At 53.8% G+C, this 27627-nt stretch overlaps 1 protein-coding gene across 1 annotated transcript; it reads right to left on the reverse strand.

Moving 5' to 3' along the window:
• Positions 1 to 221: 221 nt before the first annotated feature.
• Positions 222 to 27470, reverse strand: ALDH4A1 (aldehyde dehydrogenase 4 family member A1). The gene is made up of 15 exons (XM_088790254.1): positions 27120 to 27470; positions 17610 to 17703; positions 16978 to 17070; positions 14682 to 14729; positions 13649 to 13804; positions 11906 to 12055; positions 11757 to 11831; positions 10475 to 10662; positions 8003 to 8076; positions 5428 to 5624; positions 5233 to 5280; positions 4274 to 4426; positions 3376 to 3497; positions 2438 to 2556; positions 222 to 1725 (listed from the first exon to the last, which is right to left on the reverse strand). The coding sequence occupies exons 1-15, from the start codon at positions 27242 to 27244 to the stop codon at positions 1613 to 1615; spliced, it is 1755 nt and encodes a 584-aa protein (XP_088646380.1). The 5' UTR covers positions 27245 to 27470; the 3' UTR covers positions 222 to 1612.
• Between the last annotated feature and the right edge of the window lie 157 nt (positions 27471 to 27627).

Here is a 27627-nt window from a genome sequence, read left to right on the forward strand (position 1 = left end):
AGGTCAGAGAGGTTGCACACCTTTTTGGAGCTGGGATTGGAACCTAGCCCATCTGGCTCCAGAGCTCCCACCACCTGCCGCAGGTATTCCCATACATCAGTGCCGGCCCTTCCTTCCATCACACTGAGGGTACTGTGCTCCTGACACCTAATGACACATTGGCAATGCCATGACTTAGAAGCTGACCAGTCCCCCTCCCCCACCACCAGAAAGACCACCAATTTGATTAAGTAACAGGCATTTTATTGGGTGACGTCAGGGCAAATCCCCTTGCCACCTCACAGTGTAGAACAGTAGAACCAGGAACATGCCCCCACCCCTGGGCACCTGACCCGGCCCCGTGGGAAACAATGCAGAACCTCAAAGGAAGCAGAATCTATGCTCTGCCCAGGTGGCATTGGCACCCATCCCTGGCCACGGTGTGAGAACATGGCACTTGGTAAACGGCCACACCAACCACGTGGGGGCCCTATGCCAGCCATCCTTAGGAGGACCCAGCACTTTTAGGGCCCCCTAAAAACTGCCCTCCAAAGTCACCCCTTATAGATCCCTGGCCGCCCAGAATCCAACCTATTTGCTGGTGCCCACTGATGGGCTGTGTCAGACAAAGAACAGGCCACTAAAGGCCAGTCCTCACAGAGCTACTAACATGCATAGGAGGGAAGATTCTACGGTTAAGCCTTGGCCTTGTCTGGATGGGGACCCAAGGGTAGGTCTGGGGGAGGACAAGGTGGGAACGTCTACCTGGGTTTGTTTTACCACGGCCAGTGGGAAACTGATCTCCTTTAGGAAAACCCCAGGCCAACCCAGGCTCTGAGAGTATCCGTCTCTGAGGGCAGGACAGGCTTGCTAAGGGAAAGTTGAAACAGCATGAAGGTCCATCCAGGGATTTCCAAAATCTCAGCCTAAACAGGAAGGACCAGCACCTTGGCAGGTGGCCTCCAGTGGCCAGGAATCACAGGGGCACACAGGAGCCCTGGAGAAAGGCACATGGGCAGGTAAGGCTTAAGGTCGGGCATAGGTACTCACTGGCTCAGGTGGGTCTGAGCAAAGGGCTAGTGTGGAAGGCGAGCAGCCCAGACCAAAGAGGCCGAGAGCAGCTGGTGCTCTTGCACCCTGCAGCCATGACTCGCCAGCCCTGCAGGCCACCCTGCTCACTCCTCATCTTGGAGACCTGCAGAAGCCAGAGACAAGGCCAGGAGCCTCTGTGGGTGCTGAGGTTTGCCAAGGGGCCCAGAGCTCCCTCCTTTTTCCCAAAGGATGGGGAACTGCCCCACTGCCGTTCCCTGGGTCCCTGAACCATTGGGCCACAGTGTAGAAGAAAGAGGAGAAAAGGACAGAAAATCAGCTGGCACCAGGTCACACCTATAAGATGGAAATTCTAGGACAGCCGATGGGATGGGGCAGTGGCCCTGTTCCTCCCCAGCCTGATCTCAACCATAGCTGGGACAGACCAGGATACGGGCCACTGGGGGACGGGGGACCAGGCCTTCGCTGTAGAAAGGGGGCCGTCCCACGAGGGGTGGGGTGGAGGGCCTGGGGTGGGCCCAGTACAGTGAGGTCAGTCGCCTGGATGAACGGACAGGTGGACAGCGGAGCTGCCGAGCAGGGCTCACTGCATGTACGAATAGCGCCAATCCCCCAGAGGTTTGTGGGTCTCCTTGATGACCTGGGGCGACGTCCACCGCAGGATGTAGTGGGGCCCCCCTGGCTTGTCATTGGTTCCTATGGAAAAAAACAGCTCTGTTTTTCTCTGAAAAGTTTCAACCGTTCCGGGCAGAAAGGGAAAAGGGGTGGGAGGAGTTGATAAAATAAACGGAGCACCAGCCTGGGCAGCAAACAGCTAAACTAAAACCGAATGTGTTCACAGCAGCCACGGTTTCATAAGCACATCTGTGCAGAGCGCATTCAGCTAGAGGTTGGGTGAGGCAGGAACTGTAAGCAGGCAGGACGCCAACACTCCCGGGGTCTGTGTGCCCCACCTGAAAGGGGTGTCTCGGAGGCAGGGGAGCCCTGTGGAGAGCGCGCTGGGCTGGGAGTTGGGAGCCCTGGGTTCCAGCCCTGGCTCTGCCACTAGGCAGATCTGAGCCTCAGTTTCTCATTTGTAAACAGGAGGGAGTTGGATGAAGTGCCCTGGAGCATGGCGGTCTAAGGTGTGGGAGCTGTACCCACAAGCCAGCTCCACCACTTGTTAGCCCTGTGCCCTTGAGCGAGTCACTTCACCTCCCTGTGCCTCAGGTTCCTCTTCTGTAAGATGGGGGCAGGGTGTAGCACCTGGGCTCACAAGGTCGTTGAGAGGACGCGTGGTGAGCCCAGTGCCTGGCCCACAGTACTCAGGAGATGGAGCAATTCCTATTCCTCTTAACACTCTTGAGATAAAGGACTCGGGTCTCCCGCCAGGAACTCGGCTCCCCTCTGGAAAAGGGGCCCCACTCACCAGAGGCTCGGGCCCCCCCGAAGGGCTGCTGTCCCACCACCGAGCCGGTGGACTTGTCGTTGATGTAGAAGTTGCCGGCAGAGTTCCTCAGCATCTCTGTGGCCTCCCGGACAATGTCCCTACAAGGCAGGGCGACGGTGAGAGGACAGCGGCCCACAACCCCCAGCGCCAGGCCCAGCCTCCAATACACACCCCAGCCCTGGTTGGCTGGCTGCCCAGGTGAGCAGGGGGCCCAGCCGGGGAGAGTGACGTGGGCCAGCTGCTAGCTGTGGGCCCTTGAGCAGGGGACTTAGGGACTCTGAGCCTCGGCTTCCTCCTCTGGAAAGGGAGTTAGTACGGCTCCGTCACCGGGCTGCTGTAAGGACGGAGGACGTGGGTCAGGCTGCACACACTCGAGGGAGTTGCCCATGCTGGTCCAATTTTCCCGCTCCTCGGGAGCTAGGGAACCCCCAGACCTCCATCCTGACCCTCCGTTTCCAATCCCTCATCCACTCCCTCTTTGAGGCAGACGCGGGATGACAACTGGTGCCATGGAGGAAGGAAAAAGCAAAGCTTCAGGCTTAGCATCATGGCTAAAACCTGGGTTCAAATCCTGCCTCTGCACGATGAGCAGTGAGCCCCTGCCCCTGAGCTTGTTTCCCACTCTGCAGCATGAGGCAATGACCTTGCTCAGTGGGGCCCCATCAGATCTGGGGGAGCTGGTCAAAAGCACTCATTCCCAGGCCCAGGCCCCCTCCCTAGAGATCCAGATTCAATAGAGGGGCCCCAGAATCTGCATTTTAACAGAGCTTGGCTGCCTCCGTGTACCTGTACTTAGGAGGACTGCCTGCCAGTCGGGGCTGAGGTGAGGGGAATGAAGAGAAGGCAAAGAGAGGCATTATTTCTAGGACCTATGTCCAGGACACCAGGACTAGAGCAGAGGAGCTTCGGCCACTCACTTATCCTGGGCGAACACTGCCCCCGTGAGGCCATAGCTGGTGGTGCTGTCGACCAGCTGCAGGGTCTCCTTGTACTTGTCATCCGGGTAGACATACACAGTCAGCACAGGCCCGAAGATCTCCTGGGAGAGAAGCCCAAGGTCAGCGCCCTGCCTGGACCAGTGCCCTGAGGCCTCCCAGGCTGCCTGCCCTAGCCTCTGTCTCTATTCTCAGTCCCCAGGCCTCAGTCCACACCTCAGCCCCTGTAAGAAGGGCCAGGCTCGGCCTCCTGCTGGGTTCCCTGCTCCAGGGAGGGACAGCACTGCGCCCAGCTCCTGTCCTGCCCACCCCACCCCAACCTGGCGAAAGATCCAAGGGAGCTTTCTGGCCCCCAGGCAGCTAAAGCCACACCTGAAAAGCCAAGGGCCCAGGCCCTGGAAAATGGGAAAGTTCTGGCAAGAGCTGGCCTAGGAATTTCCCGACAGTTATCACGGTCCCCTCTGCCACCAAGGGGCTGGGGGAAGACCTCCACTCCTGCAGCCCCCACCTCTGCACTGTCATCCTGGGCAAGTGCCTTAACCTCTCAGAGCCTCAGTTGCTCATCTGTAAAATGGGACTGATAATACCCATCTCACCTCAGTCAAGTGCCAGCTGTGGCCACCCCCCCGCCCCCATTGAGAGTCTAAAGGTCAATGAAAGTGCTAGGACACCAGTCAGGGTCAGCAGTACCAGGGAAGGGCACTGGATTTGGGGTCAGGAGGCCTGAGCTCAAGAGTGAGGGACATCCCCTTTCTAGGGCCTCACTTTCCTCATCTGAGAAATGGGATAATGCCTCAAAAAACAAACCACGTGCAAGGGCCCATATGCGTGCCGAGCTGGGTGACAGGCGATCCCCCCACCGTGCCGCCCGCCCAGTCACCTCTTTCATGATGGGCTCCTGAGGGTCCTTGCTCTCGACGATACAGGGCTCCACGAAGTAGCCCACAGAGTCATCACACTTGCCCCCCGCCAGGACGCTGAGGCTGGGTGAGGAGTGCGCATGCTCCAGCCACTTCTTGATGCGGGCAAAGGACTGGGTTGGGTGAGGAGGGGGGTGTCAAGGACTAGCTGGGGGGCCATTCCCAGCAGCAGCTCTCTAATACACTCACCCCAAAACACCTGTCCCCGAAGGGCCCAAATTCTGAAATGGGGGGCCCTGAGGGCAAAAGCCAAGGTCTAGATAAGCCACAGCAGAGATCAGGGCAGATATACATGCTTGTGTGTGTGTGTGTGTGTGTGTGTGTGTGTGCGTGTGTTAGAATTATAGGTATACTCACATGTAAACATAACACACCTGGGCATATGCATGGCCATGTGTCTTTATGTTTAAGCATGTAAACACATTTATACCTGTTACATGCATGCGATTATGCACATAGACCTACACATATGCCTATTTACACATACAAACATGTACACGAATATGCGTGCATGCACATGTGGGTGGATTTGTTCATGTATGGAGATGTGTGTGTATGGATGTGTATGCATGTGTGTGGAAAGACTGACATGCATACCCACAGACAGAGGTCTATATAGACGTGTTCATGATGCACATACATGTATGCACGTGTGTTAGGTTTATGCATGCAGAGGTGTGTGCATACGGAAATACACGCTTAAACAGGGCTTGTTGAGCCGGTTGCAGGGTCAGGTGAGTTTTTCTGGTTGCATGATTCTGCCCTGTTCAAAGCTAGCAGCAAGGGGGTTATCTGGCTGCCTTCCTAGACGCTGTGGGGCTGTGTGGACCCGAGGTCAGGGCCCCCCATATCTCTTTCTCCCTCTCCCACCTAGTCCAGGTCTCGGCCCCCCCAGGAATAACCAGCTTCCAGCCTGTACCTTGGCATCAATCACTGCAGAGAAGAAGGTCCCAAAATCCTCTGCAGGCTGGAAGCAGGGAAGACACCAGAAGAGAGAGTTGCCACAGGCTCCAAAAGGAGCCCCCTCCTCACCCACCCCAGCACCACCCGCACAGGCACCTCCAATCCCATCAGCCACCCGCTGGGCCTTGGCAGGGATGAAGGCAGCACTCACGTCGCCCACTTTGATCCTGCTGTGCTCCTCCAGCAGCTGCGCTTTGATCTGCGGCCACAGCGAATGAGGCACATAGAGGCGGGAACAGGCTGAGCACTTCTGGCCACCGTACTCGAAGGCTGAGCGCAGGGTCCCACTCACCACGCTGTCCACGTCAGCCGAGCGGTGCACAAAGTGGAAGTTCTTCCCACCACATTCTATAGGGGTGGGGGTGGGGGAATGAATTGGGGAGTGGGTTCCCCCAGCCAGCCCAGGGGCTCAGCGCACTGCCTGCATCTGTCCACAGGGCCCTGTGATCCGCCCCCAGTACTGGGTGGACGAGAATGGGAGAGGCAGTTATTGCTGGACAACATCCCAGAAACCGATGAACCAGGTCTATTCTCCCACTCTACGGATGAAAAAACTGAGGCTCAAGCAAGGGTGAAGGGCATGAGAGGTCATCAGGACCAATTCCCCATTATACAGATGAGAAAACTGAGACTGGGGGTAGGGATGCTACCCAACATAATGGCAGACAAAGGACCAAAATCCTAGGCTCCCACTCCATTCCCAGACGTGGACACAGCTTTCTCTGAGCCTTTTCCTGACACCCGACAAAACAAGAGGACAGGGTGTCCACTCATGTCAATTGCCAGGGCTGGTCCCTGTTCTCTACCCTCCAGTTTTCTGAGTGTGAAGGAGCCTCAGTAGATCACCTCCCCACACCCTGGGGCCTGGTTTCCCCATTCAGTTAAACATCAGCTAATAGCAGCTCCTGGTTACAAAGCACTAACTACCCACCAGACTCTGTTCAAAATACTTTGTATTTTGTCTCATTGACGCCTCATAACAACCTCCCATTATTATTCCCATTTTAAAGACAAGAAAACTGAGGCACAGAGCAATAAAGCCATGTGCTCAAAGTTGGGAAGGGATAGAGTAAGCAGTGGTCTGACTGCCTCAGGGAGGTGGTGGGACGGAGACTGAGTAGAAAACCCTGGACAGCTCACCAAAGGGGCTCACTGCCCCCCATCTTGTAAAGGTTGGACTGGGGTGTGCTGGGGGCCTGGAAGCTGGTGATGCTACAGCTGGCCCTAAGGGCTCACTCTCCCTGACACCCCCATCAAAGTTCTCACCAGCTCAGAAGTGGGGTCTAGTCTCCCCTTGGGGCCACACTTTACACCCAGGAGCAAGAATGCTGAACACCAGCTCCAGCTCTGCCATTACTGTGCTGTGTGGCCCTGGACAGGCCTGTCTGTCAGGAGGTCTTGGCACTTTCTCAAAGTGTGTTCCACAAAATACTTGGTTGGTAGGGGCCTCTGCAAAAATGGGGTTCTGTGGTCCAAAGAGTTTGGCCAACACATATCAGCCATTACACTTGAAGATATACCATGCATAGTAAAAACATTAAAGGCTCTGAGAAGTCCCGCGGGCAAGGAATCCGTTTTGCTTTAACAGGACATGTGCCAAATTTCCTTGACCATGAAACTGTTTCTTTGTGGAAAAATTATTTCAACAAGATCGAGCGCAGTTGACCTCTCAGCCCCATCTCCTGCCACCCCTTCCCTGCCCCAGCTACACTGCCCTTGTTTCCTCAAATACAAGTTCATTCCCATCTCCTGGCTTTCCCGTATTTGCAGTTTCCTTGTCTAGGTCTGCACGACACAGCAGAGTGGCCACCAGCCACATATGGCTGTTTAAAGTCAAATTAATTCAAAGTAAACAAAACACAAAAATTCACTCCCTCAGTCCCACCAGTCACATTTTAAGTGCTTGATAGCCACTGGTGGCCAGCGTATCGGCCAGCGTGGACATGGAACGCTTCCATCACCACAGAAAGATCTATTGCATGGTGCTGGCGCAACAGATCTCTGCACCAGATCTCTGCGAGGCTGGTTTCTTTTCATTGTTTAAGTCTCAGCTGAAATGCTTCCTCCTTGAAGAGGGTCCCCACCCCCCAACCACCCTAGGCCATCCCCCCCACCGTCCTTGGGGGTCTTTGCTTGCTTCCTCTTTTCCCTCCTTTAATTCTTTGCAGCCCTTGTCACTACCTGACATCATCTATCTACTGTGTTTCCCCGAAAATAAGACCGGGTCTTATATTAAGATTTGCTCTAAAAGATTGCATGAGGGTGCAATGTTCAGGGGATGTCCTCCTGAAAAGTCACGCTAGGGCTTATTTTCTGGTTAGGTCTTATTTTCAGGGAAACATGGTCTCTGTTTACCATTTGCCTCCTACTACTGGGACAGAAGTTCGTGAGGGCTGGGTCTGTATGTCTCGTCATTACTGCAACCTCCGTGTCCAGAAAGCACCTATGCAGATGATTAATAATTTATTTGCTGAATGACGCATGAATGAATGAATGAATGAATGAATGAATGAATGAATGAACGAATGAATGAATGACAAAATACACATTCTGAGGCATAGGTGCTCTGCACAACCTGGGACCTGCCAGAACAAAGGCTCTGCCTCTAAGGCCCCCCAGGTCTCAGCTCCTGCAGGGCTGCCCAACTATGGCTGCATCGCCTCCTCCTCTTTCGTGATGGCAGGGGAGGGAGAGGTCCCTGGGGCCCCAAGGAGAGGGACCCTTACCTCCGGCCAGGCGTGGGAAGGTACGGAAGCGATCCAGGTTCTGGGCCACCTGTTTCCACAGGTGTTTGAAGGTACTGAAACCAGAGAACAGGGCGGGGATTAGGGAGCCGGGCTCAGGTACCTGAGAGGGTGAGGGTCCTGGGGGGCAGGGCACAGGCCCTATCAAAGGAAGGGGTTGAAAAGCCAAGGGAGGAGTGCCAAGGTCAGCAGGCCAGCGGGAGACAGGCAGAGGTCACAGCGGGGATGGGGAACCCAGAAGGTAGTGTCAGCTGGAAATGGGCTGCATCACAGACCTATGGGGAAGGTGAAAGGGGAGTCTTGGCGGCAAAATGGTGCAGGCAAGGCCAGGGGTTGCTGCGTTAGAGTCCTAACTCAGATACCCATGGCTGTGTGAACTTTTGCTTATCACTTAACCACTCTGAGCCTCAAATTCTGTGCCTCACCTGGGAACTGGAAAAAATAATCCTACCGGGCAGGGCTGTTCCGTGATTCACTCTAATGAATGCCAGTGCTTGGGACAGTGCCAGGCACACTGTGGGTACCTGATGGGGGACAGGCGCTGCCGTAGTCTGCAAGGGGCACCCTGAAGCCCAGTGCCCAGGCTCCAGAGGGCACACCAAGGAGGGGTCTGCGAGAGGGAGCTCAGGCCTCTGCCTCCTCCCTGGGTTCTGAGTGTGACCAACCTCAGCACCACAAAACAATAAAAATGCTAATCACCAGGGAGCTGGCGACACAGTAGCTAATACTAATTTATGACTTTCCCACCTTTAAGCTGCTGCTCATCAGAGCATGGCAAATGGGGGCCAGGCCCGCTCCGTCTGCTGCTAGGCAGGGACCTGTGGGACCCACGGCTGGCAGAGCGGGCCTTTGGGAAAACAGCCCGACTCAGCAATTCTAATGCTGCCATGCCACCCCATAAACCTTGGTGGGTAGGGGGGTGGAGGAGCCTGAGGCTGGCAGAGAGGTGAGAAGCCACCGCAGGGACACCTGGAAGGACCTCCAATTTGATCCCAATATCTGCACCCAGATAACCGTGGGGTACCCCAAATTCAAAGTGACCAGCTTGTGATTCATCTTTGCCCAAACCTTCCGGATGCTCAGCTTTCTGGGTGCCCACTTTGATAAACGATGCCCCCCTCCTGCCCTCGAGCCTGGATGTTTCCACTGACTCCCCCCCCCCCCAACCCCGACTCCATAGACAGGTGATTGAATCTCCCTGCTACTCTCTCACTTGAATACTCTCTCACTTGAATTGGCCCACTTCTGTCCCTTTCCACCGTCTCTTTCCTGGTTCAGGGCCCGCCATCCCTCCCTGGATACGGAGACTCCTAAGGGTCTCCTGCTTCTGGCCACTAGCGACTTGTGCGTTGAGCAGCCAGAGCCATCAGCTAGAACAGAGGCTGCAAACACCGGCTGGAGGGGCAGACATAGAGTGAATGCGGTGACCTGGCCGGTGGGGAACCCACCCGCCTCCAGCCAGTGGTGCCACGTGGAAACGCAGGCCCAAGGGGGACCACAGCATCCAGGTTTTCGAGAAGCCAACATTTGGATTTTTACATGAAACTGCCCCAATTGTGCAAGGTTGGTTCGTTTCTATTACGAGTCAAAGAAAACAGATTCAGTTGCCGGGTCCTACTAGCGCTACCAGGTGTAATCTCTGCTTGCACTCTGATGAAGCCACTCCCCCGCATTAAACCTCCCGTGGGTCCCCTCATCTTCAGGATAAAGTCCAGACAGCTTTCAGCTCAGAGGGCTTTACAGTTACTGGACTAAATCCCCCGAGAGGTAGGACCTTGTCCACTCCCGGCATTCACTGCTGAGCCTTAGCACGAACAGAGTCCAGCATGCACTCAGCTAAATACCAGCTGAACGAGTGAATGAATGAGTGGTGGTGACTGACCCATGTCTCGCCGGCCCCCACCCTCTTCCTCTTGGCCGCAGAACTCCGCACTCCAGCCACACGGAACTACTGCCACCTCCCAGAGCACAGAAGCGTCAGCATTAAGTCTCCACATGTGCTGTTCCCTCTCCTACAAAGCTCTCTCCCAGCCCCTTGCCTGGCCAATTCCTCAGCTTAGCTGCCAAGAAGGCTTCCTGACTCTCCTCCAATTTATTCCAAGCTCCCTGTGCCCTTTCCAGGGACAGAGGCCACATCAAAATCACTATCACCAAACATCTGTAGGCTGCGTCCAGCCTGTAAAGCTCTTTGTTGTTCGTTCGTTCATTAGTTTGACTCTCGCGATTACTCTACAAGGTAGAGACCATCACTTGCGTGGTGCAGGTGACGAGACGGAGGCTCAGAGAGGTGCAGTACGGTACGCACGGCTTGCCCACAGCCGTACAGTCAGTAAGTGGGTACGGTCAGTGCCAGACCTCTGGGTTCACAGCCCCAGCTCCTGGACAGAGGTGAGAAGGCAGTGGCCTTGTGAATGTCCCTACACCACCCTGGCCTACCCCACCCCAGGGACTTACGGCACGCTGCCTGTAAAGTTGATGCCGCAGAGGTGCTCTGAGCTGGTGACAGTGTCCCCAAATGTGGGCCCGTCAGCTGGCACAAACTGGATGATGTTGGGGGGCAGGCCGGCCTTCCGGAGGATACGGTACACAGCATAGCTGGCCAGCATGGCAGTGTCACTGGGTTTCCACAGGACCACGTTGCCCTACCCGCGGTGGGGTGGGGGGGACACAATGATAATCACAGGACTGGGGGCCACCAGCCCCAACTCCACCTCACCCCAAGGCATGGTCACCCTCCCCTGAAACCACCAGGCCCCTGTGCAGGCCACATGTCCCCGACCAGCCCCACTCCTCCAGGTGCTGGCACTGTGCTCTAAAAGCCCTTGCCAACGAGACCAGGCCTGCCCTGTCTGCTCCCACATTCTGGCCAAAGCTCCCTTCCTCCAGGAGCCTGCACAGACTGGTCCTGCCAGCATCCCTCGGGCAGATCCATTCTGGGTGTTGGTGAGTTGCTGGGTGCTCACTGGGAGCGGCTGAGCAAGTGCTCACAGGGCTGTCTCTGCACATGTCCTGGGCGAGGGCATGTGGGCTCCTGGGCATGTGTATGTCTGCCTGTGCTCAGAAGCGCGAGGGGAGGCACGAGCCCTGTGCACGAGCCCCCAGACCACCAGCCACCCCATGTGGGGCCCAGGCCCCCACGCCTCTTAGCCCTCCTCCTGCTACTCTGCGAGCCACCCAGGACCTCGGACAGCAGGCTGCATGGGAGCGCATGAGGGCAATGGCCACCGTCACCCTGATAATGGCAGTGGAGCCCAGTGACGTTAAAACTGGGCCTGAGTCCTTATCTGTCTCATCATTTCCTAGCCGTGCACCCCTCACCATTAAGTCATCAGGCACATAGCACGCAGAGGAGCTGTAGTTATCAGCATCAGTAACAGTCACCATGCGCTAAGCCCGCACAGGGCCAGACCTGCCTCGCGTGAGACGTGCCCCACACCTGGCCTCCTTTGCTCCTCACAACCCTGTGTTGCAGGCTTTCCTGTTATTCCCACTTTGCAGATGAGGGAACTGCCTCAGGGCCGCGCGGGGGCCTGCCTGGGGTCACCCAGAGCAGGGCAAAGCCGAGATCCAAACCAGCCTCTGACCCCAAAGCCTTTCCACAGCCCCACACTGCTCCACGCTGTGCTTCTCCCCAGGCCTAGTGCTGGGACCTGAGGGGCTCAAGTGCGGCCTTTTGTCTGCTGAGACGGGAGTGCTGCCGAGCTGCCACCATCTCTGCCCACTGCCCACATCTCACCATCAAGGCCGGCGCCCCTGCCAGATTGCCACCAATCGCAGTGAAGTTAAAGGGGGAGATGGCTGCCACGAAGCCCTGGAGACAGAGGAGGCAGTGAGGCCAAGCTCCAGGCCCCCAGCAGTCCCCTCCCGCCCTGCACCGCGGGGTACCTCCAGCCCCCGGTACACCACGCGGTTGGTGCTGGGGGGCACGCTGATGGGCTGCTCCCCCTCCAGCTCCACGGCAAACTTGGCGTTGAACCGGAAGAAGTCGATGAGCTCGGCCGCGGCGTCGATCTCCGCTTGGATCACCGTCTTACCCTGAGAGGCGGGAGGGCCAGGGGGTCAGCGGTGGCAGACTGCCTCCCTTAGCCCTCCCACTGGACCTTGTGGCCACAGTGGCATCATACACAGGGTGCCGGTGGCTCCCGCCCTGGGATGAGTACGTACCCTCACTGGGTGCATTGAGCCAAGAACCAAGAGGCCTCATGACTGTAAATGTTTCCTTAGAATGTCTGTTTCTCCTGATAGCGAATGTGAGTGCAGGGAAAGACTCTGGGCAGCAAGAATGGACCTTTATGGGACCCGCCTTGGCACACAGGGTCCCTGACAGCTGCTCGCCCAGCTTAGGACAAGGAGCCAAGGGAGCTAAGATGCTCTGCCCCCTGCTCTGCACGGCCAGAGAGCTTCCTACAGGCTCCTGAGTCTTCAATGAAAGACACACCTTAACCTGGTCTTGGAGTGAGTGTGTCTCTTCCTGCCCAGGTGCGGTTCCCCTGGAACACTGGAGCCTGACACCCACCCCAGGGACTGCTGACAAAATCGGGAGGCACTTGGCAGTGTGGAGCTGTCGTACAGCTGTCTGTGCAGCAGAGGGAGCTCTCACTGCAGGAACAGCGCTGGGCTCCTCCAAATTCCCTAAGGCTCCTTCCTGGGGATGGTGAAATGAATCCTTTCTCTGCTCCTTCCCCCGCACTCTGGGCTGCTACTGCTGCTCTCGGGATCACCATGCACTCCCCCAAAAAACATTTATCTGGAGCTTCTAGACTCCAGGAAGACCTGATGCGAGGCCAAGAAAGATGGAGACGTTAACACATGATTACTATCCCTCAAATGCTTGTAAAGGGGTGACAAATACACACGAACTCATTACACCCCAACGTGAACTGAGCTGTAACTGACAAAATGAACAGCACGTTTTGATCCTTTTGGACAGAGAAGGTTCTGGAAGCCTCACAGAGGAGATGAGATCTGGGCTAGACCTTGACGGATAAGAGTTCACAGGGCAGAGAAGAGAGTGAGCACCTCAGGCAGGGGACGTGGGGCAGAGCCAGGGAGATGGGACACCTGTGGTGTCCTAGACCTTGGACACCACCTAGACCCGGACCTTGCTAGGTCCTGACTGGCAACGTCATGGGCAGGAGGGCCTGATGGAAAGCGCAGACCAGATGTGAGCTGGACAGAGGTGGGAACTGAAGGGCTCTGGGGGTGGGCTCAGGACTTGGAAGTAAGGACTCTCAGTGATAAGAGATCTGGAGGTTTGTAAGCCTGGAGTGACCAGTGTGAGGTGTCAGAAAAACCTCTCAGGGTGACAGGGTCTGACAGAGCCGAGAGGACTACACAGGGCAACTCACAGTCCAGGCAAAGCCCGACAAAGGCCTGGCCTAGACAAGGGGACAGAGAAGGCGGGGAAGGGATATTTCCATAGGACACAAGGCTTAGCACAGTGCACTTTATCTCACAATTTATAGGTGTCTGTCCCCTCTCCTCGGCCCTGTCCCTCGAGGACCTCTCGGTCTCCAGCCAGCAGAGCAGGTCTTGGCACCCAGAGGCTGCCCAGTTGATGTCTGCTGAATTACACGGGGTACAACTGCCTGCTACCCCCTCCCCCAACTGTGCCCACAGGCACCTCACCTGTCCCACCATGGTCTTGGCAAGGATCTCTGCCCTGTGTGGCCCGCTCAGCATATCGGCCGCCTTCAGGAAGATCTGGGCCCGGTCTGCGACAGGCTTCAGGTCCCACTCTTTCCTGGCAGCCAAGGCAGCCTCGATGGCTTTGTTGAGCAGGGCCTAATGAAGAGGAAAAGGCTGGGGGCTTCGTCCCACAGCAGTAAGGGTCGCAGAGGAATGAGCGAGGGAAGAGCGAGCTGGAGGCCACTCTCCACCCGGGAAGACTCCTGGCTCCCTCGGCCCTCAGCCCCCACACCCCACGGCTGCAGACATTGTGTCCCATCGCCGGCTGGGCCACCCCAGACTCAGAACCGGTCCTGCCGCCAGTCTGGAGAAGTCTGAGGGCCCTGCCAGCTAGGTCAGCATGCCAAGCATTTGGCACTGAGTCCTTCAGCTGTTAAAGCTACTTCACTCTTTCTCACAGTCTCATCAGGGCCTCACCTTATTCCTGGGGCCCCTGAACCCACCATCCAGAGACCCCAGCCTTTGAGGTCAGGAGCCTGGCCTTCCCCCTGACAGATCCAGAACCACAGCCTAAGGTATACACATACTGCTGGCATCCCAGATGCCAACTGCCCTCATAGCCACATGATGCCACCTCCCAGACCCCCTGCCACAGGTCACCCCATTCCCTCTTGATGGTCCTCCATGATGTAATTCCCTGTCTGGCTTTCCATCCATGATGTCTCCAATTTCCCTGCCTCAGCCTCCAGAATCTGCTCCCTCTGCCTGGATCAGGGACTGCCTCACAGCAATGGACATGTCCAGAGATGTCCCAGCCTTGACCACAGCAGCTCCCTGTTAGCTAAAGTTACCCCTTTCATGTCTGGCCCTGTTCAAGACACCAGCCCTGGGACTCCCTCAGTCCCAGCTGCCCCCACTGTGGCCCCACGCCCCATGGCCAGAAGGAAGTAGAGTCTGACGTCCACCTCCATGTCAGCAGCCAGCAGGACGACACAGGAGCGGCAGCCCTACCGCAAAGCCACCAGGGACTCACCTTGTCTGCATAGCAGAACTTGGCCACCTTGTGTCCGTGGTTAAAGGGCTGAAAGAAGATGAGAGTGAGGTCACGGCTCAGGAGAGCTGCCAGGGTGGGCGTGCGGCTCCGAGCTGGCTTTCCAGGGACAGCCCTCGGCACACTCGCTCTCTCCCCTCCGCTCCCCACGAAGCCTTCTCCAGGCGCCCCAGCCACATGGACCTCTGCCCTTCGAGGGCTATGGAGCCTCTGCTATTAGGTGAGTTAAGACATAGTTCCTGCTCTGGAAGGTCCCCAGTCTACAAGAAAGGCACGGTCTGCAGTCTTTCAGGGACAGCATAGACTTTGTAGTCAGACAGACTGGGTTTGAATCCCCGTCTGTCACCTACTAGCTGTGTGGGGCCTCTGAAAACTGACTTCCCCTCGCCACGTCTCTCCATCCGGGAGATGGGGAATTCTGTGCCTCATAGCACGGAGAGGTCACAGGTGGAGATTCTTCAAACCAGGTCTGGCACAAGGCGGCTGCTCAGTGACGGGAGCTGCTACCGTGGGAGGCCCCAAACGATGCACTGGTGTGGTGAAACACTCAGGAGTCCTGCCATGCCCCCAAAGTCCCTAGGGAACCGAGCCATTGCTTCTTGAGCCGCTTGCGTGGAACCTAGATGTACTCATCGAAAAGGGACAATGCCAACAAACCCTGACAGACCTCTATAGTGCTGAGTGCCAGCAGAAGCAATAAAGTAGGGAGAGATTTCACTTCTTTCCCTCCTCAGGGCTGGTGATATAACTATTTTACACCATAATTATCCACACTTTTGCCGCCTGTTAGTCCACCAATGGCCTGTTTGGGACTTTTCTAATAGGGCAGCCACTGGCCACACGTGCCTGTTGGCATTTAAACTCCGTCCACTGCACGAGCCACATTCCACGCACTTGATAACCACGTGTGACTGATGGCAGCTGTGATGGACATGCAGATATAGAAGGTTTCCACCATCATCGCAGAAAGTTCTATTGGGGAATGCTGGTCTAGGTTTCAGTAGAAGCAGCCCGTCCCTTCATTTTAACCCCTGGCACGATCACTTGTATCCTGTCCACACCTGAGATGGACCTGTGATGCTTAGGCGCCTGAGAAGGCAGCTAGAACCCAGGCACTTCAATCCAGTACATCCGAAAGGAGCACGGATACCCCCAGTCAGCAGTATGTCCCAGCAACACAGCTCCCACCCTCACGCCTCCAACTGCCCCATGTGCCTGGGCTCCGACGATTAGCACATGGCCAGCTCAGAGAGGCAACATGGGGAATGAAACGCAGACGCGCCCACCCAGGAGGTTATCGAAATCCCAGCTGCCTGGAAGAAAACCAGGTGCTACGGCAGCCATGGAGGCCTGGGGAGCTGCAGGCAAGGGCGGGCTCTAGGCAGTTACAGAGATTGACTTGGCGAGTGAGGCCGGAGGAGCCACTCTGGGCTGGCGCCTGGCACACACCGGGTGCAGGCCGGAGGCGCTTGCAGATCCCAGGCTGCGCTCCGACGACTCCAGATGTCAGGTCCTCTGGTCGCTGCTTAGTAGCAGGGGCTCCAGGTCACCTCTATGGGCCACTCCTGCCCCAGGCCGTCCTCAGAACGCTTAGAGTGGGGGCCCTGGGTCCTCACCCTTACCCCTGCCTACACCTGCTCAGGGATCCACTGGACAGACATAGAACATGCTTACCCTAACTACAAAAGGGCCAACCCTTTACTCCCCCAAATTATAGACCTATGAGTTTCCTGATCCATACAAAGTGTACACTAGTTCCTGGCTCCATAAACTCCAAGCCGGTGGGTTTCTTAGGCCAATGGCATCACAGGGCTTGGAGCCCAGCTTTCTCACCCTAGCTCCCCGTTACCCCCTAAGCCCCCTTGTGGAGAAATCCATCAAGAAAAACAGAAAATGCTCGGTGGACTCGTCAGGTTTTCTTGCCTGTGGACAGGACTCAGTTATGAGCTGGGCACCGTGTGGCTGTCTAGTTAGCTAGTGACATCACACAACCCACACTATACCCCTGTGCAAACCAGGCAGGCTAGAAAAGTCTCTTGACATCACATTGAATAACTTCCAGTGGTTTAAAACAAATATTAATGCTAATTAATAAGCTGGTTCTAAATCCTCTTTAAGAACAGTCAGAGTGCAAATGAATTCATCTGAAATCAAAATCAAGGAGTAGACTACAAACCCCTTCAGAGGCAGAGATGCCACGTCACATGCTTATGTGCTACCCGAGAGATAGAGCCCAGATTCAGGGAGAGACCGAGCCCGGCCCACTCACTGCACTTACCGACACCTGGTACTGCACGTCCGAGGTCCACACCTCTTCGTCCCCCACCACGCATGGGATGGCTTCCGTCTGGCCCTTCAGGTCCTTCAAGGCCTTGGGAAAGGACAAGGTGTCAGATGGGCACTTCCTTCCCCGCTTCGCCCCACCTAAAACCTCAAGCAGTCTGCAAACACAGCTGCCCAGGCAGGAACAGAAAAGAGACGGGTGCCAGGTGGGGCTGTGGTCAGAGATCATGGCCCCCTCAGGGGACTAGTCCCCCTCCATTGTCACTTCCTGTCATGCAGAAAGGTAAGGCCAGCATTGCCAGGATTTCCTGTTACAAAAAGGGATTTTTAAAACTGCACCGGAAATGTACTCATTCACGAAAGCTCACGATGTTTTAAATACTGGCAATTAATGGAAGAATGTTTGGAAGCATAAAACATCTAGGGCTTATGAGCCCTGACCTGGACTGAGGCTCCAAAGAGGCCCCGGCTGCCACCTTGCTGCTCCTAGCCTCTGCCATCCTCCAGACACACAGCTCTCCCCAGACTCCAGGTTTCCTTCCAGGGCTGGGATCGGGGGCCGGAGGGGTAACAGCTGTAGGCTCTGCTCCAAGCCCTGCACCCGCTGGGTGCCGCACCCTGCCTTACCTTTTGCAGTGCTTCTCGCTCAGGGCTGCCCTGCGTGAACGCCAAGATGGGCTCGTTGGCCACCTTCAGGGAGGAGGTGTGCTTCCACACAAGCCTGGATGCAAGGGTGGGGAAGAGCGGCAGACAGGTCAGCTGTGACCTGTGACCACCACCAGCCCCAGCCCCTCTCTCTCCAACAGGGAGGCCTGTGTTGGCCCCGAATCCTGAAATCCAGAGCAACTACAGAACCCCCAGGGGGTGAGAACAGGCTCCGGGGGCCAAAAAACGAAGTTCAAGCTCAAGTCCGAGTCCTTGGCAGGTGACCTGCCTCCTCTGGGCCTGTTCTACACCCAGGAAGTGAGAATAATCACACAAACTCACATGGTTGTTGGAAGTTCCAATCCACAGACGCAAAACCATTTGTAAGTGTTTTGGACGTGGAGAGGGTTTATTCTCCCTTCATTTCTCCGTAATGCAGACTTGATCCCAAAACAGACCCAGGTCACTTCTTGCTCTAAGCTGAAAAGGCAAGACATCCCAGAGCTGGGTCTCATCAGAATGTGAACCAGCTGAGAGTCTCGGGCCCAAAGAGCTGAGCAAGAAAGGGTAGACCGTGAACTCGGAGGAGTGACCTAAGCTGTTCACAGGGACAGAAAGGGCTGGTTTGGGGGGTTCAGGGCCTGATTCCTGGGTACTGAGTTCCAAGCACTCCTTGTTCTGGAGCCACCATTCAACCTGGAACCTACGACGTCACTGATTAGTGACCTCTCTGAACACCACCCCTAATGTGTCTGAGGGTCAGTCATTCCAGAGCTGGAGCCCCCGCTGTGGGACCTCTCCTCCAGGCCTCAGTTTCCTAATCTGTAAATGAGGATGTTAGTGACAAAGGCCAGCTAACACACACAGGGCTTGTTAGATTGGCTAACACCTCCCATCCATCATAGATGGGGCTGTCAGATGGGTGTCACCAAAGACCCTGCTACAGAAATAAGTAACTGAGGTCCCGAAAGGAAAACAACTGGTTCACCACCACGATCAGGAGGAACCTGCATTTGAAAAACCCAGACAGCACCTCCCTCTGGTGTTAACGCCCCCAGCCCGAGACCAGCAGAGACACACCTGGGGCTGTACACGTGGGGTTATCGCCACGGCCATGGCAAGAGGGAGAATGCACACCTGGGGGGCGCAGTCCCTCATTTAGCAAGAGACGGGGATGTGTGGTACTTTGGCGGTGGCACGGTGACCTTGGTTTTGTCTGTGCTTAGACAAAATTAGGGAGTGGGCTTGTTGTGCCTCATCTCATCACGGTCTCAGAGCGACCTCGTCTGAGGCTGCTGTTCTGGGAGGTGGCTCATGCCCAACAGCACCAAATGGCCCAGCTACGAGGATCGGGGCCACTTGTTTTTCTTTCTCACTAGGAAGAGGTCTGGGGGCTCAAAGACACAGCCTGGGAAGCCTAGAGGAAGGACACAAAACCGAGGGAGGGCAGGTCCTGCATCCAGCCTACAAAGTGACTGAGTACCTGCTACGTGTCTGACGCTATTCTAGATACTGGAGATACAGTGGTGATCAAGACGGCAAGACCTCTGGCTGCATGCAGCTGACCTCTAGGGGCACATGGGCAAGAAATAAACACGACGATGACAGAGGGGACTCGAAAATGAGTAAGTAAGGGGATGGGTGGGGCTACTTCAGCCAGGGTGGTCAGAGAGGGCCTTTCTGAGGAGGTGACCTCGGGAGGAGGTATACGTATGAGGTCTGACAACTCACTTTGTGAACTTGTTGCAACAATGTCGTTAACCTTTTTTGATCTCAGAGGGATTGTTCATTATGAATTTGTACCAACTGGACAAACAGTTAACCAAGTTTACTATTTGGAAGTAGCCACCAGCTCTCCGTTCCCTGTTCCCTCCCAGGCAGTGTCAGAAACAAATCCTGCAGGCTTCCCTCCACTTTCCCTGGGGCAGAGGCCCACTGTGACCTCAGGATCACACACCAACTTGGCTTTCGCTGTGCCTGGAAATTCTCCAGGCCCTGCCTGGCACAGCTGTCCATCCGTCTGTGTGTGGCCTGGGGGACAGAAACTAGTTCAAAGATCAGCCTGAGTAAAACAGAGCCAAAAAAACCCAGGGCTTCCTGTCAATTTGGGGGTGGGGAGTGGAGGGGGCTCACGGGCCATTTGGAATTAACAGGAGCACTTCCTTGGCTCGGGGGATGGCGGAGATGAATCACTTTAGGACTTGCAGCCTCTGTGAGGATGCACAGGGCCCTGCGAGGCAGGACACTGATTCCACACCTCAAGTCAGATGAGGTCGAAAGGGCTCACACACTTTTTCATCACATTTCCTGAGCACCTACCAGGTGCCCGGCTCTGGGATGCAGACATGAACCAAATCTGACCTTGCTGAGGGCAGCTCTCAGCACGTCCACCTCAGGAGGAGGCATAGGGCAGAGTCTGAATTTGACTCGGATTTTCCTAACAACCTGGGGTGCCCCTTCTGCTCACCCAGGGGATCGCCCTGCCTGGGGGTGAGACCTTAGCTCCCCTTTCCACCCTCTGCGGATACCAGGATCTGAGCTTAAAAAACCTCTCCTGCCACGGGCAACATCAGGGCTGGAGGGCACTCTGGGCCAGCCAATGTAACCTCAGACGTTCACAGAGGGGAACACTGAGGGGAAGCGGGGTGGGCCGAGCCCCCAGGTCACCAGTGGCCTGGCTTCCACGCGGGTCCATTGCACCATCAGCTTTTGCCCGGACAACAGCAAATGGCCACTCCTGCTCCACTGTCTCCAAGCTACTCTCCAAACCGCAGCCAAAGTTATAGTTTTAACATGAAAATGTGATCATCAGACAGAGAAACAAACACAGAGAGTACGTGGTCGACTCAGTGGCCTCTCATTTCTTCTATAATAAAAAGATCAGAATCCTTACTGAGGCCTCCAGACCCAATGCCCATCGCCCCCACCGCCTCCCACCTCGTTTGCAGCGATCCAGTCGCCCTGGTCATTTCTGCGGTCCCCTCTGCGTGGGATGCTCTTTGCGTGACTGGCCTCACGCCATCTGGATGCGCCCCTATCGGATCCTCCTTAGCCTTGCACTTTTCTCAAAGCACCAGTGACAACCCTCATTACAGAACTCTGACTGGCCGTCTGTGTTCCTGCCAGGCCGTAAGCTCCACTTGGCTGGCCTGTGTCCATTCCATTCACCACTGGACACAATACCTGGCCGCCCACAGTAAGCCCTTGAGAAATACCTTTTAAAACAATTAATGCACAAATGATGTCAGAGCCAACGCCAGGCCCCCAGGGGTGGACTCCCAGGCCAGTGCTTTCCCTCCAACACCGGGGGGGCTGGATGCAGGCCCCCTGGGCCCCCCAGTGGCTGAGCCCGGAGGTGGTCAAGTCCAAGAAGAGGTGTAGAAAGGAAATGACCCTTGCTTCATTCAGTGCCCGGGCTTTCCCAGCTGCTATCTGGGACTTGGTAAGACAAATCCTCCTTATCACTGGGACAAGGGGCCAGCAGTGGAGGTGAGCAGAGAAAGGCCCAGGGCAGGTCCAGAAGGGAGGGGCATCAAACCTAGGATGAGCTGTTTATACTTTAAAGCCCCAGAAAACATCATGGAACCTTTACTGAACACTTACAACATGGCTGGCACGATGCTACGCGATTATCTCAGTGAATCCACCCTACAAATGTATTATTACCTCCATTTGATGGAGGAGGAAACTGAGGTGCAGAGATGACGTTACTCCTCATGGTTGGAGGTCAAATGAGAGAGCAGCATTTGAATCCAGGTCTTCCTCACTCAGGAGATACACACCTAGATCATCTCAGAGGTCCATGGTCAGCTGGGGCTGATGGGACAGGTGCATCCTCCTCACCACCCAGCTAGCACCTCCTCTTTCCTACCAGTTCCCACCTGAGAAAGGGGACGCCCCGAGAGGGGCAGTGGCTTGCACAAGGTCACAGCTGTCCACTGGCACTGCCCGCTCAGCCCAGGGCTATCCGCTCCATGATGCTGTCTCTGCCAGGAAAGGAAAGGTCCGGCGTGGGGGGTAAGGAGCCGCCCAGAAGCGCAGGAGTCTTGCCCATCCCCTGAGAAAGTGTTTTGCACCGGAGGAATCAAGTAGAATAAAAGGGAAGGACTGAGGACATCTGAGTTCCGCACCCGCCACCATCCCGGTGCTGCTGGGACCTTCTTGTCTTGAGAGTCCTGACAAAGGATGGTCATTCGGGGCAGCCCATGAGCGGCACAGGGGATCCAAACAATGATGGAAGCAGCATGTATTCAGTTTGCTAGGTACCGGACACTCCTCAAAGTGGTTTTCGTGTATGAACTCATTTAACCTCCAAGGCAATTCTATAAGGTGGCTCTTAATATCTTTATTCTGCATAAGAGAACATGAGGCAGCCCAGAGAGGTGAAGTAACCTGCCCAGGGCCACAGACCTCACAGGTGGAGCCAGGATTCACTGCATGCTGTCCTCTGCCCAGTCCTGCAAATGGCCACCCCTGCTCCCCTGTCTCCAACAGCAACTGCTCAGCACCTACAGTGCGCGGAGCCAGGAGCCCGGCAACCGAAGCAAGTGCTCCAAGGGGTGCCGTGCCGACTGCTGCTCCAGCGGGGACTTTCTAACAACTTCAGAAGCAAGTCTCAGGATCCCCGTAGGTTCTACTTACTCCTTCACTCGATATTTACAGAGCAACACACTGGGCACCAGGCCCCAAGCAAGCCATGTGTCACATGGTCTCTCTAACCCTTGTGCTACATGGCTGTTATAGGATTATCCCCATTTTACAGACCGGACACTGAAGGGCCAAAGGAGAGCTGCCTTGCCAAGGCCACAATGCACTGGGTGAGTGCAGATTCACTAGGGGAAGACATTCCAGGCAAGAGGCACTGCCCAGCTACTGCTTGGAGGAGTGAGGGAGCAGAGTATGTCCAGGGAATAGTGGGAAGCGCCAGGCCCCTGCCCAGCACAACCTATGCCCAGCCAAGGGGCAGGCAGGCTGGGATAAGCATTGGGTGGTCTTGAAATTTTGAAAATTAAACAGGCAGGTGGGCTGAAAGGACTCCAAAGTTACCTAAGATTCCGGAAGGGGAAAGGACAGTGGCCAATTCCAGCCCACAAGCCCCCTGACATTGGGGGACTCAGGTGGGGTCATCTCTGGACTCCTGGCACCTAGCAGGGTGGTACTAGAGCAAGTAAGGGACAAAAATTAACATCCACTGTAAGCTTACTATGTGCCTGGGCCTAGGCTAGTTTTTTTGTGTTTGTTTATTATGAAACTTATATATAAACATAAATATGTATCTTGGCCCTTTCCAAAAAGAATTGGCATCCATGATAAAGTTAATGAAATAAAGAAAAGGGCAGGAGGTCAGTCAGGGCAAAAGGAGATGGGGGGCAGTCAACTGGCAGGCCTGGTGTTTACTAGCTTAAGTCCTTGGACAAGTTTTCCTTAATTTCCATGGGCCTCACTTGTTTAATCTGTGAAATAGGGATAATGAAACCTACATCACAGGTTGCTGATGAGCTAAGAAAAATTACCCATATAAAAGGCAAATGGTAGCCACTGCCATTACTGAGTATCCATGGGCCATCCATAAGATGTCTGTGGTGATTGTCTCAAGACTGGTTGTGATAAATATATGTGGACAAGGAAGGACTGTAGTCATTCATTCATTCACCAAATGTTTGCTGAGGGCTTGCCAGATGCTAGACACAGTTCTAGGCTCTGGGCACATATAGTGAGGTAGACAGGTCTGTGAAGTGAAAAAGCAAGCAACAAAAAAGTATTTACAGCCAAAGCCATTGAAGAAAGAAGACCAAAGTGGGAGGTATCATTCTCCTGGATTTCAAACTATACTACAAAGCTACAGTAGTCAAAACAGTATGGCACTGGCACAAAAACAGACATACACATCAATGGAACAGAATAGAGAACCCAGAAATAAACCCATACTTATGTGGTCAATTAATCTATGACAAAGGAGGCAAGATACCGTGGGGGAAAAGAGTCTCTTCAGTAAATAGTGCTGGGAAAACTGGACAGATACATGCAAAAAAATGAAATTAGAACACTTTCTTACACCATATATAAAAATAAACTCAAAATGGACTAAAGGCGAAATGTAAAAACTGAAATCATAAAACTCCTAGAAGAAAACATAGGCAGTAAACTCTGACATTGCTCTTAGCAATATTTTTTGGGGTATGTTTCCTAGGGCAAAAGCGACAAAAGCAAAAATAAACAAATGGAACTACATCACACAAAAAAGCTTTTGCACCGTGAATGAAACCATCAACAAAACGAAAAGGCAATCTACTGAATGAAAGAATATATTTGCAAGTGATATATTCGAAAAAGGGTTAATATCCAAAATATATGAAGAACTCATACAACTCAACCTCAAAAAAACAAACAATCCAATTTAAAAAATGGGCAGAGGATCTTGATAGATATTACTCTAAAGAGGACACACAATGCTAATAGACATATGAGAAGATACTCAGCATGAAATGCAAATCAAAACAACAAACTAATGAGAAAAGATATATGCACCCTTAATGTTCCTTGCAGCATTACTTCACAATAACGAAGATAGGGAAGCAACCTAAGTGTCCATCAATAGATGATTGGATAAAGAAGATGTGATACATCTATAGTATGGAATATTACTCAGCCATAAAAAAGAATGAAAGTTGCCATTTGTGACAAGTTGGATGGACCTAGAGGGTATATGTTAAGTGACATAAGTCTGACAGAGAAAAACAAATACTATATGATCTCATTTATATGTGGAATCTAAAACACAAAGCAAATGAACAAATAAAACAGAAATAAACTCATAGATACAGAGAACAAATTGATGGTTGCCAGATGGAAGGGGGATGGGGGAATGGGTGAAAAAGGTGAAGGGAACTGAGAAGTACAAAACACCAGTTACAGAATAAGTAACAGTGATGTAAAGTACAGCACAGGGAATATAGTCAATAATATCGTTCAATAACTAGGTGTGGTGCCAGATGGTTACTAGACATCACGGTGATCACTTTGTAAGGTATATAAATATCTAATCACTGTGTTGTACACCTGAAACTAATATAACACTGTATGTCAACTACAATTTTTTTAGAAGTATTTGCAGATGAGCTCATTTTATGTGTGTGTGTTTTTTTTTTTTTTTCCAGTTTGCTTTTTAAAGCAGTTACATTCTTGGAAAGTTAAAAAGGTATCAAAATGATGAGTGGTTATCTCTGTGTGGTGAGATTACCGATGCTTTTGTATTCTTTTTTGCATTATCTGCACTTTTTACAATGGACACATACGAATTAAATAAAAAGAAAACACAATCAAGAGTATTTTTTTACTTAGTTGAGATTCCTGGCACTCCAGGCAAAAAGGGAAATACTACAGAACATCATCCATACCAGTTCCTCAAGAGGTGGTTTTTCTCAGCACTAGAGTTTTTTGTATAGGACGCTGAGAGAGATCACTAAAACTGTCCTAAAAGTGTTTCTCCCTAAATGCAAACCTGGCACACCACAGGTGTGTCCTACATATTTGTTGAAGTAAAGAACAAGTGACCAACACCAAAGCTGCCCCCCAGGTGACATTTGGCAATGTCTGATATTTTTATATTGTCATGACTGTGGGTGCTAATGGCATCTGGTGGGTAGAGGGCAGAGATGCTGCTAAACATCCTACAATGCACAGAACAGCCCCCACAACAAGAATTATCCAGCTCAAAATGTTAACAGTGCCATGAGGTTGAGAAAGCCTGTCTAGGGCATAGGGCCAGCTGCTGTATCACAAGAGGTGACCTGAGCCTGCAGGTCTGGATGCAAAACGCTTTCTCTCTGTTTACAGAATGCTTTTTCTCCACCCAGGAGGCTTTGTAATGAAGAACATGAATCTGGCGTCAGACTGACCGCAATTTTAGTCCTGCATTTGCCTTAACTGGCAGATAAGTTTCCCACCTGTAAAATGGGGATAATACTTACCAGCATAGTGCCAGTCCTACAGTACTCGATTGCTTGATAAATATTATTATTATAATGGTGTTTTTTTTAAATGTCTTTCTCCCCTGTTAAACTGAAAACTTTTGAAGGCCCCATCCACATGTAAATCCCTTGGGTACCCCTCCCTCCAGTGTTTCGCACAGCACCTGCACTTGGTAGGTACCCAGTAAACAAGTAAATCTACGGGACTTCCATCTGAGGTCTGAGAGGCGTGGTCTCAAAAGTGCAGAGAGACCAGCAAATGGAACCAGGCTGAGGGTGTGGCAAGTGTGGCCCCAACCTTGTCTTGGGGGAGGAGGAACCCTTCTCTCCCATGTCCTCTTCCTGTGCCCTTCCCCATCCCATCCTCACCCACAGAGGACACACAATAGTATTGATACTCGCCTCTGCCCAGGGCACCCCTGTGCCATCCCTTGGGTCACTGATTAACTCAGAAAGGGCCTAACTCAGCAGGAGACATAGCTGGTCACAGTCCCAGGGGTCAGGCAAACAAAATGTGAATTGGGGGTGGGGGCTGCCCAGCTCTGAAAGCTAGACAGACAGAAACACTGGTCCATAAGGGGGCAGCCTCACCAGACTGTGAGCCCCTCTAAAGCAGGGTCTGTGTCCTACCTCTCCCACCTCATTCAGAGCAGAAAGGGGCTCTGAGAACCTTTGTCATTGAGTGGGCAAGCGTCTAGGAACCCAACTCTACACGGTGAGCGTTTGCAAAACTGGGTTTGCAGGGCACCTCCACTGTGAAACCACACCTTGGCTCCTTCATCTGTAATTTGACATAACAGTATCTACCACACAGAAGTTTAAACACAAGTGATAACGATGATCATGATAGTAACTGGGCATTGCCTACGTGCCTGCCACTGTTCAATGCACTTGAATGTACTGACTCATTAGTCACCACAAGCAGGCATATACCAAAATGTCTAATACAATATTTAGCACATTATAAGCACTCCATAATTATTATTCCACCTACCAGAAGAAAGGACACTTAACTTGAAAAAGGGGAAGAGGAAGAGAGAGGTAGAAATCCCGGTAGAGAGAAGAGGGAAGACTCAGGGGATCCCATTGGTGGGTCTTGAATGTGAAACGGAGTGGGGAGGTGAGACGTATGGTGTGCTAAAAACAGAGGTGCCCCTGGGAGGAAGCCAGCATACTGCAGAGGTGAGCACATTTAGAAGATCAAGTGTTAGGAGCAAGACGAGTGCGCGAGAGGCTACTTTCCGAGCCTAGGAGCGGGGAGAGCACCGAGGCACCCAACTCGGCCGCAGGACTCGGGCAGGGCTTCCCCCTTGCTGAAGGAAGGAGACAGGGGGGTCGCAATGCGTGGAAGGTCTGAGTCGGGGGAGGCACTAGAAAAAGCGACTCGGGGCGGAAGGGAGACCCCGGGAACCCAGCGGGAATCCGGCAGGAAGGGAGTCCGGTGCGGGGAGCGCTCAGCGACTCCCGGGACCCCGGGCCCGCAGAGTCGTTCGGGTCCTCCCCAAGCCCGGTGCTCACTCACCCGGCTCCCCTCCAGGGGTGGGCCAGCATGACACGACGAAGAGCAGGCGGCAGCAGCATCTCTAGCTCAGAGCGCGGCGTTCGCTGCACGGTGCACGCGGGGCGGCGCACCCAGGACGTAGTCATTAGACGCTGCCCCTCCTGGAGCGCACCATCTCGGAAGGTAGGGGGTGCTGAATCACCCGACCGCCCTCCGAGTCAGGACTAACTGAAATACCTCTAGATTTACCTTATGTTAATGAAATAATTATCTCTTTGAGGGTATGGTAGAGGCTATTACGTGATATAGGACGAGGTAATCCAAAGTGAAGTCTTGAATCATACACTTTCCCCCCTTTTCTCTTTATAGTATGGCCCAGCATTCTTCTTGGGAGCCGAGAGAGGGCGTGAGCCCCATTGGCCAATCAGAGTGACACATGGGAGCTTCTGGCCCAATCAGAGAGGAGGTCATGTAGCAGTCTTAGGAGAGGGCCTGAAAGAACCAATAAGAGAGCGGGAATGGGACCCAT

The sequence above is a fragment of the Rhinolophus sinicus genome, chromosome 14 (genome assembly GCF_057876585.1).
Source record: "Rhinolophus sinicus isolate RSI-liver-muscle chromosome 14, RSI-T2T, whole genome shotgun sequence".
Taxonomy (NCBI): domain Eukaryota; kingdom Metazoa; phylum Chordata; class Mammalia; order Chiroptera; family Rhinolophidae; genus Rhinolophus; species Rhinolophus sinicus.